Source organism: Panthera leo, chromosome E2 (genome assembly GCF_018350215.1).
Source record: "Panthera leo isolate Ple1 chromosome E2, P.leo_Ple1_pat1.1, whole genome shotgun sequence".
NCBI lineage: Eukaryota > Metazoa > Chordata > Mammalia > Carnivora > Felidae > Panthera > Panthera leo.
In genome coordinates this window covers 47,798,261-47,821,535 of record NC_056693.1, presented here as the reverse complement: position 1 = coordinate 47,821,535, position 23,275 = coordinate 47,798,261, and the positions used below count along the sequence as shown (strand labels likewise).

At 40.1% G+C, this 23,275-nt stretch overlaps 1 protein-coding gene across 15 annotated transcripts in view; it reads right to left on the bottom strand.

Annotated features, from left to right (window-relative positions):
• Positions 1 to 23,275, bottom strand: part of HYDIN (HYDIN axonemal central pair apparatus protein) — a 443,605-nt gene that overhangs the window by 345,705 nt on the left and 74,625 nt on the right. For 10 of the 15 annotated variants that reach the window (XR_006196932.1, XM_042917620.1, XM_042917622.1 and 7 more), the window contains one exon: positions 736 to 893. The exons of 3 other annotated variants lie outside the window; for them this stretch is intronic. Coding sequence is in view for 10 of the 12 variants with exons in the window: in XM_042917620.1 (XP_042773554.1) it covers positions 736 to 870 (135 nt within the window). In the remaining 2 variants the exon portion in view is untranslated. Of the gene's footprint in view, positions 1 to 735; positions 894 to 19,956; positions 20,077 to 23,275 lie in introns of those variants that run through there. 2 more of the 15 variants (XM_042917621.1, XM_042917626.1) reach the window with 2 other exon arrangements.

Below are 23,275 nucleotides of genomic sequence, written 5' to 3'. Positions count from 1 at the left end.
AGGAAATTTCAGCTGTGTTGCGGTTTAAATAAAAATAATAAAATCTTAAAAGCAAATGTCAGGAGTTACTTTAAATACAAAACTATAACCACCATAAAAGTGATTGATGATAGGTTTTATTTTTTCAATCAGAACATAACTTGAGACTAGTTTTTTAAACATGGTGAATACCATCTCGAACCCTACACATTATTGTTGATATTCTCCATAGCATGAGTTTATAATTCAGTTCTCATCAAATTATTATAACTCATTAAAAACAGAAATATTTTTTATTTTAAAGGACAGGGAAAATGTATTTTTCTTTGATATCATATAGTCTTTACTTTGATACTCTATGTTCTACAAATATGCAAACAGAAACAACTCTTGCCAATCAACACATAATAAATTATTTAAGTTAAACCCTATGAAATTCTGATATCTGATTGGTTTGAACTACACAGTCTCACAGGGTTCAACCCAACATTTGGAAAACCATAATAATTTGATTGCATAGTCTTACTTCAACTGATTAACTGAAGCAATTCAAGCCTCTACTTTGAGGTACATGGTTTCAAAAACTCTCCCGGCTCTGAGTGGTGCCTGTGCTCTGCCCCAAGCTACCATGTTATCTAAATGGATCTCATCAGTCCGCACTTCTCCATGTGATCTCTGAGACTGCCAAGTAGCAGCTGTCGTCCTCCTGAGGAGGCTGCATTAGGTATGTTACACAGAAAGTCTCAGATACATTACCATTCGATTTACTTCTTCTTTTGTAACCAACTTTGGATTTAAGGGTGGCAAAACCTTGCTTTGGAACCCTTTCAGCATTCTGACTAACCCCATCTGAACAGCCCCCATGGACTCCTCGAGTCTTCTACCCGCCATCTTTAGTTCTTTCTTTCATTCACCTAGGAGTGAAAATAAAAAAGTTTTAGAGAAAATAACAGCTAATTCCTGAATATGGGTCACAATTTATTAAAAGCTTTTTCAAATGCAAAAGTTTTAGAAAAGACCAATCTTCAAAAACACATTGAATTCTTGTAACAAATGCCTTAACTAAAGGAATCTATTCCATGTACTTAGTCCAGAGTTGGCCTCCTTCCAAAATCTAGGGTTCCTTTTAGACAAACCAAGTGATTCTGGAGTGAGCTCAGGCAAGATGTGGAAATATAAGCAGTTCTTACATTTTGGTACTTTTATCCTCCAAGACAAAAAAAGTAAACACTGCTCAATAAATACACTTCATAGCTTGCTACTTTATAGGCTTATTTGACAATTCTCTCTCATGACACCCTCCAAACAGAAAAAAAACATAAGGCTTCAGGCCTTCACAGCTGGGCAGAGACTAAAAACCCAGTAGGAGATGAGATAAGGATGAGGAAGTTTCTGGAGAATTTTTGAAGTTTTTAGTCATAAATAAGTTATTAAACAGCCACCCCCCACATCCCAAATCAAAGAGCTAAGACATCTGCCCTCCATAAATTCTTCCTTATGCCTTGTAGGAGGATACTTGCAACTGTGGGGGCCTATTTATAACTACATGGGGATTTCTACTTTCAGTAATATAGCACACTAGTTTATCCAACCCTGTGCCAAAGAGAATAAGTAAATAAATAAAACACCTAACAATGCTTGATACCATGTCAAAAAAAAAACCGTAAAAATCATTACAAACCTCACAAGACAAGAAGTCATTACCAGGAAAAAACAAGTGAAGAAAGAGGTACATAAAGAAAAATAAATCTGAGTGAAAATTTTAATAAGGTACACTAAACTAAAGCAGCAAAACATCCAAGGAAATGAACATGAAATTTTAGAAAAGGAAAAAAAAAAAATCAGAGAATAAATGGTTGAAATAGTAGACAGTCCAAAAGTAGATCTGAGGCACTTGGATGGCTCAGTCCATTAAGTGTCCAACTTTTTCGGCTCAGGTCATGATCTCACAGTTAGTGGGTTCGAGCCCTGCATCGGGCTCTATGCTGATGGCTCAGACCCTGGAGCCTGCTTCAGATTCCGTGTCTCCCTCTGTCTCTGCCCCTCCCCTGTTAGCGCTCTGTATCTCTCTGTCTCTCAAAATTGAATAAAACATTTTTTAAAAATTAAAAAAAAAAAAGAAGATCCAACACACTATAACTGGTGCCCATGAAGAAGAAAAATTACTGAAGTGGAACTAATATTTAAAACTATCATCCAGGGGCATCTGGGTGGCTCGGTCGGTTAAGCGTCCGACTTCGGCTCAGGTCATGATCTCACGGTCCGTGAGTTCAAGCCCCGCGTCGGGCTCTGTGCTGACAGCTCAGAGCCTGGAGCCTGTTTCAGATTCTGTGTCTCCCTCTCTCTCTGCCCCTCCCCTGTTCATGCTCTGTCTCTCTGTCTCAAAAATAAATAAACGTTTAAAAAAAAATTAAAAAAAAACTATCATCCAAGAAAACTTTACAGAAATAAAAGAAAACATAATGAAAAGGGACTGGTAGTTACTCAGGAAGACAGACCCAGAATGGTCAACTCTGAGCCATATCTGTTTGGGTTTTTTTAAGCTTATTTATTTATTTTGAGAGAGACAAACAGAGTTGGAGTGGGAGAGGGGCAGAGAAAGACAGAGAACCCCAAGCAGGCTCCACGCTGTCAACACAGAGCCCACGCAGGTACAGAACTCACGAAACGATGAGATCATGACCTGAGCCAAAATCAAGAATCAGGCGCTCAGTAGACTGAGCCACCCAGGTGGTCCAACTCTGAATCACACCATAACAGAACTATTAGACTTTACAGAATTTTTAAAAGGCCTCATATCCTCCAGACAAAAAGATAAAGTAACTTACAAGGGCAAGAGAATTAGATGTCATTGGACCTTGATTTTTCAACTATGCTTTTGCAACCTATGAAATGAGAAAAGAGAGGAGCAACATTTTCCAAAAACTTTAAAAAGTGTGAGCCAAGGAGTTTATATACATCCAAGCTCTCCTTCAGTTATCAAAGCTACAGGAAAGGAGTTTTGAACATGCAAAATTTCAGGGAAAATTGTAAACAAGTTCCCTTCCTTAGGAATCTACCAGAGGATGGGCTTCAGCCAACCAAAAAGTGACCAGGAACCTCAGCAAAAGAACTGACAATGAACATTTCATGTATTTAACTGTAGAGCTAATTTTAATGATGAAGTTGGAGACACAAGGAGAAAATAGAATTCAAACATATTTTCTGACAAAGTAGAAATACAATTTTAAAAGTAAAAAATAGAAATAAAATCAAAAGTTGACTAAGATCATTAACAATTGTGTAAGTAATAGGTAGGAGTCAAACTGTTTAACCAGATAGAATAAAGGAGCTTAGGGGGGCGACTGGGTGACTCAGTGGGTTGAGCGACCCACTTCGGTTCAAGTCATGATCTCGCGGTTTGTGAGTTGGAGCCTCACATCGGGACCTGTGCTGACAGTTCAGAGCCTGGAGCCTGTTTTGGAATTGTGACTCCCTCCTTCTCTGCCCCTCCCCCGCTCATACTCTGTCTCTGTCTCTCAAAAAATAAACGTTAAAAAAGTTTAAAAAATAAAGGAGCTTAAGGAATTATGGTAGAAAGCCTGTACAATGGCAGTCAATGATACCTGTTTCCAAGCGCTCATGTGTTTGTGTAATGCCCTGTCCCTGAGTGCAGACTATCCTTTGGTATTCTAACAAATATAATGCGGCACAAGCAATGTGTGTCACTTTCTGAGATTAGTCATAAAGAGACGTGGTTCCATCTTGGGTACTATCTGGCTCCCTGTAAGATCATCAGCTGCCACATTGTAAGGACACTCAGAAAGCCTATAGAGAAGCCCATGTGGTGAGGGACCAAGCCTGCCAGCAATGACATGAGTGAACCTGGAAGGGGATCTTCCAAGGCCTGCCAACAACCATGTGAATGAGCTTGAAGGTGGATTTGCCATCTCCATTTTTGTGTTGGAATGACTACAGGCCCAGCCAACAGCTTGATTTGAGATGCAAGACAGACACTGAGGAGGAAGCACCAGCTAATAAGCCACAGCTAGATTCCTGACCCATAGAAAATGGGAGAAAACTAATATTCATGGCTTTGGTTGGGGGTAATTTGTTACATAGCAATAAATTACTACTGTAGGCATTATATGGGTTTTATACACACCAAAAAAACTAAACCTAAAAGTAAACCTTCCTAAATACCAAAAGAAATTTTAGAAAAAGCAAAGAAGACATACTAAACATAGAAAGACAAACACAAAAAATTAACTGTAATGCACATAATTATTACAACACAAAGTAATATTGGAAGTGATGTCACCAACATGGTGCAACAGGTGCCAACTTCATAAAAAAAACCAACTAGAAACTATCCATACTCAAGATACCTTTGTGAAAATCCCAGAGCCCAGAGGTGAGGCTGAAGTGCCCCCTTGGATCAGAGAGACATGGGAGAACCTCAGAAACTTTATGTTCAGTAAAATAAGCCAGTTTATAAAAGACCACATATTGCATGAGTCTATGCACATGAAGTGTCCAAAACAGGGAAATCTCTAGAGAGAAAGAGTAAATTAGCAGTTGCCTAGGGCTACAAGAAATGAAGGAATGGCAGGGTGATACCTAAAAGGGATGGGATATCTTATTGAGATGATGAAAATGTTCTAAAATTGACTGTGGTGATGATTGCACATATTTGTGAATATACTAAAAACTACTGAGTTCTATATATGCCTTAAGGGTAAATTGTATGGTATGTGAGTTTAATCTCAATAAAGTTGTTAAAAATACATTTAAAAACATTTTAAAAATCAATTCTTAAAAACTGAAAACCAGCAAAAGGAATGAACCTTGCTGTACATCAAGTTGGTGTCATAACCACAAAGAGAAAACAATTATTCCAACTGACCTTAAAATACAGTGTTTTGACTAGACTATCTTCATTGTAGTCTTAGTGTTAGTCATAATATTAGTAATAATATTTTTCTTTGGCTCTAGCCCCAAAATGAGGCTTGAACTAACAACCCCAAGATCAAGAGTTGCACGCTCTACTGACTGAGCCAGCCAGGCACCCCAGTAATAATATTTTTAAAACATGTAATTAAATCAATTTTGTTAAGAACAAAAGCATTTCAGCTTCATAAAAAATAAAACCAAAGTTCTTATATTAATAAATCCTATAATCTTACATTTAAATTGAAAATAATTGTAAGTTCGTGATTATTTTCTCCTTTTAAATAGCCTGACTACTGGGATGCCTGGATGACTCAGTTGGTTAATTGTCCCACTCCTGATCTCGGCTTAGGTCATGGTCTCATGGTTTGTGGGATCAAGCCCCATATCAGGCTGAATGCTGATAGCATGGAGCCTGCTTGGGATTCTCTCTTTATTCTCTCTCTCTCTCTGTTTCTCTCTCTCTCTCTCTCTCTCTCTCAAAATAAATGAATAAACTTAAAAAAAATTAAATAACATGCATAATGAAAGAGCTCAGAAACAATGAAGGCCCGGTAAGCAATAATAGTCCAAGGACATACTGTGGTCTCTAAATACCCCACTAAAAGGAACCACTGCTCCTTGGAGACATGGGTAATTTGAGGTCTGAGGCATAAAATGTTTACGATGAACTTGGAACATTCTATTTTACCATAGAACAAGGACATTATCAAAGGCAACTGGGGTTGTGTCTGAAGGACCCAGAGTAATTTGAAGGAGTTCCCATTCTCCAAAGATAAGACAATTTGAATATGTTTTTTTTTAAAAGTCTTCAATGGATAAGTCTCTAAAAATCTAAGTTCAAATGATACTAAAAAAAAAAACAAACTCATTGGTCACCTTTGGAAGTTGCTAAGGCACAAAACTATTTTGGAAATAATAAAAGGAAAGAATCAATCATTTGTCGTGCACTTTTTTTGTTCAAATTGCACTGCAAGTTAACCAAATGATTGAGGAAGGAAAATGATTCTTCATAGAACAATTCCAGCTAATAAACTCAGAAGTAACAGAAAAAAAATGACCATTATGCAGTCCCTAATGAAACGAAAGATCATCAATGCTAAAACCATTAGGAAAGATGTTGCTGAAGAACTCTATAATGGCTCAATCAGGCTAACAACACCTGAGCCCTCTGAATCAATCTCAACACCAAATGAGTGAAAACCAGACATATTATGTGCCTCCTGACATGATGTACCACACAGCACCAGCTATGCAGAACTGTTAACAAAAATCTACACCTCTAGACCTACCAGGCAGGTTGTAGGAGACACGGGGAATGGAGGAACAAGTATATTCTGGAGGAATACAATTAAGCTAAGTGCAGAATGTGGGAAATATTATAGGAAAATGGGAGAAAATCAGAGAGTTGTGGGTGGGGGGCAGTTATAAATTAGAAGAGCCTTAAACCAACCAAATGCAAAGGTACATCTCGTTTGGATGATGATTCAAATACGTGAATAAAAGATGATATAAAATAATTACTGAGTTTTTTTGTAGGATAATGGTACCGTGGATGTGGTTTTTTTTAAAGAATATTCTTATCTGTTAGAGATATGTATCATTTATGGGTAAAGGGGAATTATGTCTGAAATTTACTTTAAAATACTCCAAGAGGGGTGCCTGGGTGGCTCAGTTGGTTAAGCGAGTGACTTCGGCTCAGGTCATGATCTCACAGTCTGTGTCTTTGAGCCCCAAATCGGGCTCTGTGCTGTCCGCTCAGAGCCTGGGGACCGCTTCAGATTCCGCGTCTCCCTCTCTCTCTGTCCCTCCCCGCTTGTGTTCTGTTTCTCTCTCTCTCTCTCAAAAATAAATAAACATTAAAAAATATTTTTTAAATACTCCAGGAAAAAATGTGTGTGGGGGTAGGAATGCAGGTATGGGTGCGTGGGTATGTGAGGGAGAAAGACAGAAGAAATAAGAATGGGAGAATACTGACAAACATCGAAGATTATAGCATTCTCTCCACTTTTGTGTACGTTTTTAAATTTTCATAATTAAAATATTAATACGTACAAAATCCTGTGCATGATTATTCATAAGAGCTTTCACACCTAAATGTCCCTCAGCAGGGCATGATGAAACAAAGAGTGGTACTTGGTACCGCAATAAAAAAGAACAAATGATTGATAACAACCTGGATGGATCTCAGGGACAAAAAGAAAATGGAAAAAGACGACAATCCCAACAGGTTGCATACTGTGTGATTCCATTTATATGATATTCTCAAATGACACAATTACAGAGACGAAGGACAAATTAGTGGCTGCCACAGGTTACAGATGGTGGTGGCGGGGGGATGTCTGTGGTGATAAAATAGACACAGGGAAGAAATTAGATGATAGGCAAAAATCTTAAGGCTTATAGAGTTGGAGTGAATAAGAAAATTTGCTAATAGGAAGTTTTTTACTTCTTACAAGTTATGCATTCGATTTCTAGTGCTATTACTGAACCTAACAAAGGGATTTCTGTAACTTGATTGTGGTGGAAGTTATATATATTTACACATGCAATATATTGACATGGAACTATACACACACATTGTACCAAGGACGAATTTTTGATTGTGATATTATGCTCTAGTTATATAAGATGTTACCATGAGGGAAATAGGAGGTCAAGGATATATGAGACCTCTCCGTGCTTCCTTTGCAACTTCCTGTGAATCTATAGTTATTTCAAAATAAAATTTGTTTTAAAAGTTTTTTAAGAAAAAGAAAGAGAGACAGGCAAAACTCATTGTTGATGAAGATGTTATGAAGGTGGGCATTTGTACCCTACAGCTAACTTCATTTTGGCAACCTTTAAAAATTGTGCCTATTCTTTGGGGCGCCTGGGTGGCGCAGTCGGTTAAGCGTCCGACTTCAGCCAGGTCACGATCTCGCGGTCCGTGAGTTCGAGCCCCGCGTCAGGCTCTGGGCTGATGGCTCAGAGCCTGGAGCCTGTTTCCGATTCTGTGTCTCCCTCTCTCTCTGCCCCTCCCCCGTTCATGCTCTGTCTCTCTCTGTCCCAAAAATAAATAAAAAACGTTGAAAAAAAAAAATTTAAAAATTGTGCCTATTCTTTGATGCATAAATATGTTCTGCTGGAGGATTTACCCCAGATATGGAAAGATGAATTCATAAGCTATGCTGTAACTTGAATTGACCATTCTATTTCAACAGAACGGAAATACAATGATTTCTATCAAACCAAAACACAAAGCAGTTACCTTGTTAAAATCTGATGACTCGGGTATTTTTTTATTAAAACTAATTTCTTTCTATAACTGATTTCTTAAGTGCTTTAAATATCTTGGCCATTTTCTTCTTTTATTTTCTTCCTGTTTTGGCCACTAATACCATGATTACAATTCAGGCCTGCAGTATTTGGATCATGCTGCTGCAGTTCCTTAACAACAAGGGTTAAGATATTTTTCCCTAAAAATCTGCTCACACTGCTCCTTCTGTCTGCAACATCCTTTCTTTACCTCTGCACAGATCCCTTCCTGATTCAAATGTCATTTCCTTATCAAAGCAATTTGTTTTTGATCTTACCAGCTTGAAGTGACTGTTCAACATCTCTGACCTTCCAGTATCTTACTTTTTCTCTCTTTTATGACACCTAAAACTTTCTACTTTATAGTTATGTGTGTGCTTATTCTGATCTTAATAGACCATAGACTCCTTGAGGTAGAGACTGTAATGCATACTGCCTTGTATTTAATGCATGCCTATGAATTTCTAATGAACCACTGACCAGTAAATTAGACAGAGTCGATATTCAGGGGTGTTATTAAAAATGACAATCAGCTAACCTGCTGCTCCAATATCTAACACAAAACTGAATCCATACAAATAGGCCAAATGCATTCATGTCCCTGGAATGCCTTGACTCATGTAATCCATCAGTCACCTTAATGCCCTGCTTTTTAATGTTTTTAAGTTTATTTATTTATTTAGAGAGAGAGAGAGAGTGCATGAGAGGGACAGAGACGGAGAGCGAGAGAATCTTGAGCAGATTCCACGGTCAGAACAGAACCTGATGTGGGGCTCGATCTCACAACTCTGAGATCATGACCTGAGCAGAAATCAAGAGTCAGATGCTTACCTGACTGAGCCACCCAGATGCCCCAACACCCTGCTTTAAAAGACCATCCTCCTCTGATCAAAAATATGGTAAAAGGGGCCATGAACCAAAGAACTTTTTAACTAAGGAGGTCTGGATAACACTTTTATTAGGGCATTTACTGCACCAACTAGGCATATACACCAAATCTTCAGTTTGCACCAATAATAAATTTTTATTTTTTTAAATGAACTTTGGGGAAGATGGCGGCATAGGAGGATGCTGGGCTCACCGCATCCTGTGGATCACTTAGATTCCACCCACACCTGCCTAAATGCCCAGAAAATCACCAGAAGACTACCAGAACGGATTCTCCGGAGACAAGCGTAGACAGAGAGGCCCACGGAAGAGGGTAGGAAGGGTGGAGAGGCAGTGCACACTACACAGACTGGCGGGAGGGAGCCAGGGGGGAGGGGCAGCCCGCCAGCCAAGCAGAGCCCCCGAGTCTGGGTTGCAAAAGCGGAGGGGCTGGAGGGAGTGTGTTCGGACAGCAAGCAGGACTTAATATCTGGAACGTTGTAAGTTAACAACGTTGTAAGTTAACAGATCTGCTCGGAGAGCGGGAGGGCTGGAGGACAACGGGAGGGAGAGTTGTTGAGCCCTGGATGACAGCACAGCTTGGCAGGGAACAAAGGTGCTCACCAGTGCCATCTCCCTCGCCCATCCCCCAGCCGAAACCACAAAGGGAACCAGTTCCTGTCAGGGAACTTGCTTGCACCGTGCAAACACCCAACGCTGTGCTTCTGTGGATCCATCCGTCCAGTGGGTCTGACTCCCTCCCTGTGCCGCAGGGCCCCTCCGGAAGCGGATCTTCCAAGGAAAAGTGAACTGAGCCTGCTCCTCCCACCCCTGTTCACCTTGCCGATCGACCCCAGCTAATACGCCAGATCCCCAGCACCACAAGCCTGGCAGTGTGCAAGTAGCCCAGACAGACCACCCCACACCACAGTGAATGCCGCCCCTAGGAGAGGGGAAGAGAAGGCACACACCAGTCTGACTGTGGCCCCAGCGGTGGACTGGGGGCAGACATCAGGTCTGATTGTGGCCCCACCCACAAACGCAAGTTATTCAAGACAGCACAGGGGAGGTGTCCTGCAGTTCTTCACCACTCCAGAGACTATCCAAAATGACGAAACAGAAGAATTCCCCTCAAAAGAATCTCCAGGAAATAACGACAGCTAATGAACTGATCAAAAAGGATTTAAACAATATAACAGAAAGTGAATTTAGAAAAATAGTCATAAAATTAATCGCTGGGCTTGAAAACAGTATAAAGGACAGCAGAGAATCTCTTGCTACAGAGATCAAGGGACTAAGGAACAGCCAGGGGGAGCTAAAAAATGCTATTAATGAGCTGCAAAATAAAATGGAGACGACCACAGCTCAGATTGAAGAGGTAGAGGAGAGAATAGGTGAATTAGAAGATAAAATTATGGAAAAAGAAGAAGCTGAGAAAAAGAGAGATAAAAAAATCCAGGAGTACGAGGGGAAAATTAGAGAACTAAGTGATGCACTGAAGAGAAATAATCAACACATAATTGGTATTCCAGAGGAGGAAGAGAGGGAAAGGTGCTGAAGGTGTACTTGAAGAAATAATAGCTGAGAATTTCCCTGATCTAGGGAAGGCAAAAGGCATTGAAGTCCAAGAGGCATAGAGAACTCCCTTCAGACGTACCTTGAATCGATCTTCGGCACGACACATCATGGTGAAACTGGCAAAATACAAGGATAAAGAGAAAATTCTAAAAGCAGCTAGGGATAAATGTGCTCTAACATATAAAGGGAAACCGATAAGACTAGTGAACGGACCTCTCTACTGAAACCTGGCAGGCCAGAAAGGAAAGGCAGGAAATCTTCAATATGATGAACAGAAAAAATATGCAGCTGAGAATCCTCTATCCAGCAAATTTATCATTTAAACACAAGGAGAGATAAAGGTCTTCCCAAACTAACAAAGACTGAAGGAATTCATCACCACTAAACCAGCCCTACAAGAGATCCTAAGGGGGATCCTGTGAGACAAAGTACCAGATATCACTACAAGCATGAAACCTACAGACATCACAATGACTCTAAACCCATATCTTTCCATAATAACACTGAATGTAAATGGACTAAATGCGCCAACCAAAAGACACAGGGTATCAGAATGGATAAAAAAAACAAGACAGATCTATTTTCTGTCTACAAGAGACCACTTTAGACCTGAGGACACTTTCAGATTGAAAGTAAGGGGATGGAGAACTATTTATCATGCTACTGGAAGTCAGAAGAAAGCTGGAGTAACCATACTTATATCAGACAAACTAGACTTTAAAGGCTGTAACAAGAGATAAAGAAGGGCATTAGAATAATTACAGGATCTATTCATCAAGAAGAACTAACAATTATAAATGTCTATGCGCCAAATACGGGAGCCCCCAAATATATAAAACAATTAATCACAAACATAAGCAACCTTATTGACAAGAATGTGGTCATTGCAGGGGACTTTAATACCCCACTCACAACAATAGATAGATGATCTAGACACATGGTCAATTAAGAAACAAGGGCCCTGAATGATACATTGGATCAGATGGACTTGACAGATATATTTAGAACTCTGCATTCCAAAGCAACAGAATATACTTTCTTCTCGAGTGCACATGGAACATTCTCCAAGACAGATCACATACTGGGTCACAAAACAGCGCTTCATAAGTATACAAGAATTGAGATCATACCATGCATACTTTTGGACCACAATGCTATGAAGCTTGAAATCAACCACAGGAAAAAGTCTGGAAAACCTCCAAAAGCATGGAGGTTAAAGAACACCCTACTAAAGAATGAATGGGTCAACCAGGCAATTAGAGAAGAAATTAAAAAAATATATGGAAACAAACGAAAATGAAAATACAACAATCCAAACGCTTTGGGATGCAGCGAAGGCAGTCCTGAGAGGAAAATACATCACAATCCAGGCCTATCTCAAGAAACAAGAAAAATCCCAAACACAAAATCTAACACCACACCTAAAGGAAATAGAAGCAGAACAGCAAAGACACCCCAAACCCAGCAGAAGAAGAGAAATAATAAAGATCAGAGCAGAAATAAACAATATAGAATCTAAAAAACTGTAGAGCAGATCAAAGAAACCAAGAGTTGGTTTTTTGAAAAAATACACAAAATTGATAAACCTCTAGCCAGGCTTCTCAAAAAGAAAAGGGAGATGACCCAAATAGATAAAATCATGAATGAAAATGGAATGATTACAACCAATCCCTCAGAAATACAAGCAGTTATCAGAGAATACTATGAAAAATTATATGCCAACAAACTGGACAACCTGGAAGAAATGGACAAATTCCTAAACACCCACACACTTCCAAAACTCAAACAGAAGGAAGTAGAAAGCTTGAACAGACCCATAACCAGTGAAGAAATTGAATCGGTTATCAAAAATGTCCCAACAAATAAGAGTCCAGGACCAGATGGCTTCCCAGGGGAATTCTACCACACATTTAGAGCAGAGATAATACCTACCCTTCTCAAGCTATTCCAGAAAATAGGGAAGGAAAACTTCCAGACTCATTCTATGAAGCCAGTATTACTTTGATTCCTAAACCAGACAGAGACCCAGTAAAAAAAGAGAACTACAGGCCAATATCCCTGATGAATATGGATGCAAAAATTCTCAATAAGATACTAGCAATTCGAATTCAACGGCATATAAAAAGAATTATTCACCATGATCAAGTGGGATTCATTCCTGGGATGCAGGGCTGGTTCAACATTCACAAATCAATCAACGTGATACATCACATTAACAAAAAAAAGAGAAGAACCATATGATCCTGTCAATCGATGCAGAAAAGGCCTTTGACAAAATAGTACACTTTCTTAATAAAAACCCCTGAGAAAGTCGGGATAGAAGGAACATACTTAAAGATCATAAAAGCCATTTATGAAAAGCCCACAGCTAACATCATCCTCAACGGGGAAAAACTGGGAGCTTTTTCCCTGAGATCAGGAACACGACAGGGATGCCCACTCTCACCGCTGTTGTTTAACATAGTGCTGGATGTTCTAGCATCAGCAATCAGACAAAAAAAGGAAATCAAAGGCATCAAAATTGGCAAAGATGAAGTCAAGCTTTCACTTTTTGCAGATGACATGATATTATACGTGGAAAACCCAACAGACTCCACCAAAAGTCTGCTAGAACTGATACATGAATTCAGCAAAGTTGCAGGATACAAAATCAAAGTACTGAAATCAGTTGCATTCTTATACACTAATAACGAAGTAACAGAAAGACAAATAAAGAAACTGATCCCATTCACAATTGCACCAAGAAGCATAAAACACCTAGGAATAAATCTAACCAAAGATGTAAAATATCTGTATGCTGAAAACTATAGAAAGCTTAGGAAGGAAATTGAAGAAGATATAAAGAAATGGAAAAACATTCCATGCTTGTGGGTTGGAAGAATAAATATTGTTAAAATGTCAATACTACCCAAGGCTATCTACACATTCAATGCAATCCCAATCAAAATTGCACCAGCATTCTTCTCGAAGCTAGAACGAGCAATCCTAAAATTCATATGGAACCACAAAAGGCCCCGAATAGCCAAAGTAATTTTGAAGAAGACCAAAGCGGGAGGCATCACAATCCCAGACTTTAGCCTCTACTACAAAGCTGTCATCATCAAGACAGCATGGTATTGGCACAAAAACAGACACATAGACCAATGGAATAGAATAGAAACCCCAGAACTAGACCCACAAAAGTATGGCCAACTAATCTTTGACAAACTAGGAAAGAATATCCAATGGAAAAAAGACAGTCTCTTTAACAAATGGTGCTGGGAGAACTGGACAGCAAAATGCAGAAGAATGAAACTAGACCCCTTTCTTACACCATTCACAAAAACAAACTCAAAATGGATAAAGGACCTGAATGTGAGACAGGAAACTATCAAAACCCTAGAGGAGAAAGCAGGAAAAGACCTCTCTGACCTCAGCCGTAGCAATCTCTTACTCGACACATCCCCAAAGGCAAGGGAATGAAAAGCAAAAATGAACTCTTGGGACCTCATGAAGATAAAAAGCTTCTGCACAGCAAAGGAAACAATCAACAAAACTAAAAGGCAACCCACGGAATGGGAAAAGATATTTGCAAATGACATAGCGGACAAAGGGCTAGTATCCAAAATCTATAAAGAGCTCACCAAACTCCACACCCGAAAAACAAATAATCCAGTGAAGAAATGGGCAGAAAACATGAATAGACACTTCTCTAAAGAAGACATCCAGATGGCCAACGGGCACATGAAAAGATGTTCAACGTCACTCCTCATCAGGGAAATACAAATCAAAACCACACTCAGATATCACCTCACGCCAGTCAGACTGGCCAAAATGAACAAATCAGGAGACTATAGATGCTGGTGAGGATGTGGAGAAATGGGAACCCTCTTGCACTGTTGTTGGGAATGTAAACTGGTGCAGCCGCTCTGGAAAAGTGTGGAGATTCCTCAAAAAATTAAAAATAGATGTGCCCTATGACCCAGCAGTAGCACTGCTAGGAATTTACCCAAGGGATACAGGAGTACTGATGCATAGGGCTACTTGTACCCCAATGTTTACAGCAGTACTCTCAACAATAGCCAAATTGTGGAAAAAGCCTAAATGTCCATCAACTGATGAATGGATAAAGAAATTGTGGTTTATATACACAATGGAGTACCACGTGGCAATGAGACAGTATGAAATATGGCCTTTTGTAGCAACGTGGATGGAACTGGAGAGTGTGATGCTAAGTGAAATAAGCCATACAGAGAAAGACAGATACCATATGTTTTCACTCTTATGTGGATCCTGAGAAACTTAACAGAAGACCATGGGGGAGGGGAAGGAAAAAAAAAAAAAGGTTAGAGTGGGAGGGAGCCAAAGCATAAGAGAGTCTTAAAAACTGAGAACAAACTGAGGGTTGATGGAGGGTGGGAGGGAGGGGAGGGTAGGTGATGGGCATTGAAGAGGGCATCTTTTGGGATGGGCACTGGGTGTTGTATGGAAACCAATTTGACAATAAATTTCATATATTAAAAAAATACAAATAAAAATAAAAAATAAATGAACACAAACTCCTGGAATTCTATTTTAATTAAATACCCAATATATCTTTTTCCACCCTCCATTCCCCTGTATACCCAGCATGCACATGCACGTGTGAACATGTACACTCACATGCACACTCCTTGTTCTTTCTCTTCCTCTATTTCTCATCATCTTGGTTTTCACCATCTGTTCCTCAAGCCAATAGTCTGAGAGTCCCCCTCAACTCCTGCCTCCTCGACCCTTCTCATGTCTTCACTCTTGCCTCTGTAGCCCACATCTCACAGCGGACCCCAGCCCAATCTCTGAGCAGTACTGTCAACATCTTGACTGCAGGTCTTGCTGTCTCAGCCAGTGAAACCCCAACCCTGGGTCAGTTCAGCTGCTCTTCCCTCCTACCCCAGGCTGGGAGGACTGTTGGAGAAAACTGTACAGGAGCGCAGATCATGTCACTGCACATTTTTGTTAGGGAGAACTGACATGTTTATTATATGGAGTCTCTTAATTCATGAACAGCACATATTTTTTTCCATTGTTTTAGATCTACTTTGATTGATCCATTTACCAGCATTGTCCAGTTTTCAGCATCCATGGTCTGCATATGGTTTTATTAAATATAATTTATTGTCAAATTGGTTTCCATACAACACCCAGTGCTCATCCCAACAGGTGCCCTCCTCAATGCCCAACGCCCACTTTCCCCTCTCCCCCACCCCCCATCAACCATCAGTTTGTTCTCAGTATTTAAGAGTCTCTTAATCGTTTGCCTCCTTCCCTCTCTGTAACTTTTTTCCCCCTCCCCCTCCCCCCCTGGTTCTGTTGAGTTTCTCATGACCCACATATGGGTGAAAACATATGGTATCTATCTTTCTCTGCCTGAACGTCACTGCACATTCAGTCTCCAGCTTCCACTGGGCCCCCCGTACACCTGCCGTCCTGTTGCCCTTGTCAGATGTCTTCCCAGCAGCCATTCCAAGTGTCCCTCTATGTCGTGCCCTCCTGCAGTTCTAGAGGATTCACACTATCCAGATCCCTCTGAGCTCCACTCCACTGATCGCACTGCACACAAGGTGTCTCCACCTGGGTGTCCTCAGCCACCTCAAGCCCAACATGCTCCTGAGACCTGCTCTCTCCTGCATTCCTCTGTGAATGGAACCACTATTCATTCACACATTTGCCCACATCAAAAATTCAGGTGTCATCTCCTCCAATCAATCATATAATAACTGTTTATTGAACACATACTAGGAACCAGTGTTCCAAACATTATATGCATCAGTCGATTTAATCACAACAACTATCGGTGGAGGTGCTATTATTTTCCCCAAATCACAGATTGAAAAACAAAACAAAACAAAGAAAACAAACAAACAAACAAAACCAAAGGCACAGGGAAGGTATACAAACTGCTCCCGTTTCCATACTGGTAAAGGCTAGAGCTGGGAGGAGAGCCACTCACTCTAGTTCCAGAGTCCACACTCTTTTTTTTTTTAATATGAATTTATTGTCAAATTAGTTTCCATACAACACCCAGTGCTCATCCCAACAGATGCCCTCCTCAATGCCCATCACCCACCCTCCCCTCCCTCCCACCCCCTCAACCCTCAGTTTGTTCTCAGTTTTTAAGAGTCTCTGATGGTTTGGCTCCCTCCCTCTCTAACCTTTTTTTTCCCTTCCCCTCCCCCATGGTCTTCTGTTAAGTTTTTCAGGATCCACATAAGAGTGAAAACATTTGATACCTGTCTTTCTCTGTATGACTTATTTCACTTAGCATCACACTTTCCAGTTCCATCCATGTTGCTACAAAAGGCCATGTTTCATTCTTTCTCATTGCCACGTAGTACTCCATTGTGTATATAAACCACAATTTCTCTATCCATTCATCAGTTGATGGACATTTAGGCTCTTTCCATAATTTGGCTATTGTTGAGAGTGCTACTATAAACATTGGGGTGCAAATGCCCCTATGCATCAGCACTCCTGTATCCCTTGGGTAAATTCCTAGTAGTGCTACTGCTGGGTCATAGGGCACATCTATTTTTAATTTTTTGAGGAATCTCCACACTGTTTTCCAGAGCGGCTGCACCAGTTTGCATTCTTACCAACAGTGTAAGAGGGTTCCCATTTCTCCACATCCTCACCACACTCTTAATCATGAGGTTATTCTGCCTCGACCTTCTGGATATCTCACAAATCCATCTCCTCCTTTCCATCCCAGTGGCCCTCCTTTATTATTGTAACCCTCATGTCTTGCCCAGGTGACCAGAACAACCTCTTAGCTGACCTCCCTAACTCCAGCATCATATCCTCACAATACCCCCATTTTCTAGCCATTCTCTGTACTGAAGCCACAGTGACCTTTCTAAAGGGAAAATGCATGGGCTCTGTGCTGACAGCTCAGAGCCTGGAGCCTGCTTTGGATTCTGTGTCTCCCTCTCTCTCTGCCCTTCCCCGCTCATGCTCTGTCTCTCTCTCTCTGTCAAAAATAAATAAACATTTTTTAAAAATCTAAACAGAAAATGCAGTCATATCATTTCCCAGCCTAAAAGCCTTCAGTCCAGAATATTCTGTAAGCACCTTAGCATGACAAACATCCCAGGAACTTGCTCATCTTGTGCTTTATGCTCAACTCACAGTTCGCAATCTCAAATGCTCACACACCTCTAGACTCATAGTGCCACCTGGAATGCCTTTCCTTCCACACCCCCACCCCTGCTAACGCCCATTCCTCTTTCTGGACTCAGATGTCACCTTTTTCAGAAAGCCTTCTCTGACCCTGCAAGGTTACCCCTTCTTTATGATCTCATGCTCACCACTATCATGGTTATTTATTCAACTCCCTCTGCCAATAGACTATAAGTTCCTCAAGAACAGAAACTTTGTCTTTTCCATCACTGTGTTCTCAGTGTCCAGTACACTGCCTCATACATATGTTTGTTTAATAAATGTGCGAAAATTAATTAATTAATCCATATAAATGACTTTCCACAGTCCCCAAATGTGCCTGGCTATTTCATACCTCTATATGCTTGTATAAACTCATTCTTTCTTCTCACTTCCCGATCCACATCTGCCTAGCAAACTTCTATTTATCCCATAAAACCCATCGCAAAGGTCCTGAAAAGTAAGTCTTTCCCTAATGCAAACAAAGAGTGTCAATCACTCTGTCCTTTGCATATGCCTCTATTATTGAATGTAATCCAGTTATTTGCTTACAAAGCTATTTCTACCTCCAAAATATAAGCTTGACTGTAGGGAGTATGTGCAAATGCAAAGAAAAAAGGCTCAGTTAATATTTGTTGAATTTAACTTAATATTAAATAGCACATATTAAAAGAGAAATTTTCATGAGACTAAAATATTTTTTCAGAAAAACTATTTTCCCTCTTTTGTTTTCCTTAATTTAAATGTTAACCATGGGCTCCTTCTGTGTTTCAATGTACTCGAGTATAGATTAAGTCACAGTATCTTCTTTCAGAGAAAAGACAAGAAAAGGTATTCTCAGCTAATGCCTAGGAGGGAGAACCAGACAGGCTGGGGTTTGCAAAAAAGCTCTGCCTGATAGAGTTTCGGCCTTGGATTCTAACAACAACAACAACAAAAGTTTTAGGATATTCTTTTTTTATATATAAAGTTTGTTTGTCTGTTTGTTTGTTTGTTCGTTTGTTTGTTTGTTTGTTTTGAGAGGGAGAGAGAGCATGAGCAGGGCAGAGACAGGGAGAGAGAGAATCCCAAGCAGGCTCCACACTGTCAGCGCAGAGCCCAATGTGGAGCTCCGACTGACAAACCACGAGATTGTGACCTGAGCTGAAACCAAGAATTGGGTGCCTAACCGACTGAGCTACCCAGGTGCCCCATAGGATAGATATTCTTAGGCACAAAATTCATTTTCTGCACGAAGTTGAGTTTTGCTCACCTCTGAGAACTCATAAGGGAGCTGAGTCTACAAGTGTTCAAATGTCGAAGGGGTTGCTGTCTGGGAAAGCAGAATTTCATGACATATATTAGAATGCCCCCCAGACCCTGTGGGGACATGTACATGCCACATAAACAACCATCATGATCATCATAACCGTCCCCCATTCCTCATTTCCGTCCATCTCTTCTTGCTTTCCCTTCATCTTAAATGTCTCAAAGACTTATTGCCTTGTATTTTTATTCTTGCCTTCTCCTTCCATCCCCAAGTCCCTCCTTTGTGGAGAGCCAGACAAAAAATTGGCATATGGGCTCCCAGTTTAAATCTTAGAACAAGTTAAAATCTTTTCTCCCCTGTGAGCAACATGTAAGATGAAAACAAATCTCAAAGAACTTCTGTGCCAAACACTGTCTTTCATGTTTATTCGTGCATTGCAGTAGCCCACATGCCTCTAACACATTTAACTAAATATATAGGTTGACAGACTAAAGATGTTTTCCCATAGTTTTGAAAAATAATTTTTTTCCTCTCAGGTATTGTCAGGAGTAATAAACCAAAATCCTGAAGAAGTATTCTGTTTTTGTTAAGGCCAAAGGTTTTGGAGTCATCAGACCTGGGTTTTAATCTTCCAAAGCCTCTATTTTCTCATCTGTAGAACGGAGATAAGGGTAGTGAGCCTACTCTAATAAGTTATCTATTACCATGTAACAAATTGCTCCAAAACTTAGCAGTTAGAAACAACACAAAACATTTTGTCATTTCTCACAGTTTCTGTGATTCAAGAATTTGAAAGACGCTGGTGTAGGTGATTCTGGCTTAGGCTCTCTTAGGAGTTTGCAGTCAAAGCTGGCAGCAAGGGCTGTAGCTATCTGAAGGCTTACCTAAGGTTGGAAAAATGCACTTCCAAGATGGCTCACTCACACAGCTAGCAAGATGGTCCTGGCTCTCGGGGGGACACCTCAATTCCTCTCCTCATGGGTCCCTCTAAAGGGCTGCTTAAGTGTCCTCATGGCATGATGACCTTCAGAGCAAGCAACCCAAGAGACCAAGGGAGAGGCTGCAATGTCCTTTGTGACCCAGAAGTCACACACCATCATTTATGCAGCACCAATCATCCTCATTCAGTGTGGGAGAAGCCACACAAGGACGTGATCACCAGGAAGGGAGGCTCACCAGGAGCCATCTTGAAAGCCAGCTACTACATTGACCCCGTGTTTAGTACGAGGATTAAATGAAGATAGTGTATATAAAGTACTTTACTTTGTATAGTACCTGGCATATAATTGTTCTTAGTGTTAGCATTAGCAGAAAGTTTGGTGTAAGAAGAAAAGCGATCAATTTGTTCATGTCTTCAATTTCTGCTACTGCCACAGCAAGGGCAGGGCAATTATACTCTGGAACACTGATAAATTTTTCTTTAGCCCCAAACACCATTTTAGCAGGAAAATACCAAAGAAAAAATTAGGGGAAATGCTCAAGTGCAACATGACTTTTGTTCTCAGTGAGGGGTTCTTCAGGAACTCAGAATAAAAGGACTAATTTCAATGTTTTAATCTTACTTCATCTTCCGTGTTTCTACAGTTTCTAAAGCTGCTATGCTCCCTGGTTTTCTATTTGTCTTATCTCTTTTAAGTTGGATTACTTTAGATGTCACAGGTTTCCCATTGGCCTCTGCTCTCTTTCTCCTTGAAATACTTCCTGAAAACAATCTATCTCTGCAGAATGTATGACCTGTTATATCTGATGTAGATTAGAGAGATAAATTTCACAAAGAATCCTCTTGTTTGACCCGTGTTGAAGAAAAGAAAAATGAAGATGTATTTTTTTCTGGTTACCAATTGCAATATGGGAGGTGGAAGGGTAGGGCGGAGGGGAGTGTTCCCCACACCAACAAGCAATTCTCAGGATACCAGTTGGCTGTCCTACAATTCAACTCAATTCTGACATTATCAACCCAGAGCTAGCATCAGATTCCACAAGTTAAGGGTTCATTCCTACAAGACCCCCCCCCCCAGGACCACCAGATGCTCATCACAAGCCCAGAGTATTACCTGTACTTCTGAGCAACTAGAGATAAATCAGAGGTTCCCAACACCCCCTCCTCAGGTTTCATTAATTTGCTAGAGTGACTCCCAGAACTCAGAGAAACATTTCACTTAACTAGAGCATTGGTTTATTATAAAAGCATATAACTTAGGAACAGCCAGATAGAAGAGATGCAGAGGACAAGGCATGTGGGAAGGGGTACAGAACTTCCATGCCTTCTCCCAAAGCTCCCCTCTCCCCAAATCTCTACATGTTCACCAACCTGGAAGCTTTCGAAACCCTGTCCTCTTGGGCATTTATGGAGGATTTACTACATAGGCATGATTGATCAAACTATTAGCCTTTAAAAACTGATTCTCGGCTCTGCACTGAATGTGGAGCCTGCTTGGGATTCTCTCTCTCCCTCTCTCTCTGCCCCTCTCCTGCTCACACTCTCTCTCTCTCAAAATAAATAAATATTTTTAAAATTTTTTTAATTAAAAAAGAATATCAACACTGATTCAACCTCCAGCCCCACTCTCCTCCAGTGTCTCCTCCCCAGAGGTGGAAGGGACTGAGAGTTCCAACCCTCGAATCACATGGTTGGTTCTTCTGGCAACCAGCCCCCATTCTCAGGTGGGGTCCAAAAGTCATCTCATTAACATAACAAAAGACACCTTTACTGCTTTCCTCCCTTAGGAAATTCCAAGGGTTTTAGGAGCCCTGTAAAGAAATGATGAAAACCAAATATATACTTCGTGTTATAAACCCAAATATCACAAGATGCATGGTGAGAACTAATTTTCCTAGGCTTCAAATTACAAAAAGAACTGCTTCTCAGAGAAAAAAAATGTCAAGTGCTAGAAGCTTGTTCAAACTTAGAACCAGGCCAGACACAGTCATGGATCAGATCTATCAAGGAGATTACCTCCCTACTGCTGACCAGGTAATTCCCAGATCTAATAGGTAAAGGTAACATTCCTAGGAGAGGCCGAAACTGCAATCAGATTAGGTAGTAAGTCTTGATTTACTGACATGGGCTTAGCACAAGTGACACTATGTGGGGTCTGTTGTTTCTTTTTTTCTTTTCTTTTCTTTTTTTTTTTTCAACACTAAGGACAGGAATAGAGAGAGATACAGCTGCAGAAAGTGCTTATTTATTATTTGTGAGCCCCAATTCACATCATTTTCATGACTTAAACCAAGAATTTACAAGTATTACTGTTCCACAATAAATTGCTTTTCTCATATGGAATTCAATTATCTTTCGATTTAATAGAGTATCTACTACTTGCAAAGTACTATATTAATTAAAAATAAAATCAGGGGCGCGTGGGTGTCTCAGTGGCTTGAGCATCTGACTCTAGATTTTGGTTCAGGGCATGATCTCATGGTTCATGAGTTCAAGCCCCACATGATTCATGAGTCCAAGCCCTGCTTGGGATTCTCTCTCTCACCCTCTCTCTCTGTCCCTCCCCAGCTTGCACACACACCCACTTTCTCTCTCTCAAAATCAATAAACTTTAAAAATAAATAAATTAAATTAAAAAAAAATAAAAATCATATTGGTTTTGAAGAGTGAAGAAGAAACTGAGTGTTATAGCCTCTAGCATACAGTAACAAGCACCCAGAAATCTAACTGGATTTTGACTTTGATTTTGCATATCTTCCCACATTCAGCCTTGGTCACAACTCTAAGTGAAAAGCATTGTTGCAATTTGATTGAGCATGTGATAAATTCGGCTTTTAGTTACAATGAGGTGGATAAAAGATAAAGTGATATGGTCTTTTAAAAATATCCCTTCTCATTCACTAAGCCATTTCTCCCTACTAAAGGCAATCACTATCTTCACTTTTGTAGAAATCACTTCCTCGATTTTCTTTTATTACCTAAGCATGGATCCCTAAACACTATAGTTTTGCCCAGTTTCTAATATTTGAAACAATGGAATCATACAGTAGGTAGTCTTCTGTGTCTGGCTTCCTCTGTTCTGCTCTATGTACCTATTTCATTGCATATAGCTGTAATCTCTTTTCATTTAAGTTTAATAGTTCACTATTTGAAGTATACTATTATTTATGAATCCATTCTACTACTGGTTAACATTTGAGTTGTTTCCAGCTTGAGGTTACATGAATAAGACAGTTATGAACAGTCTTATAAATGTCTTTCTG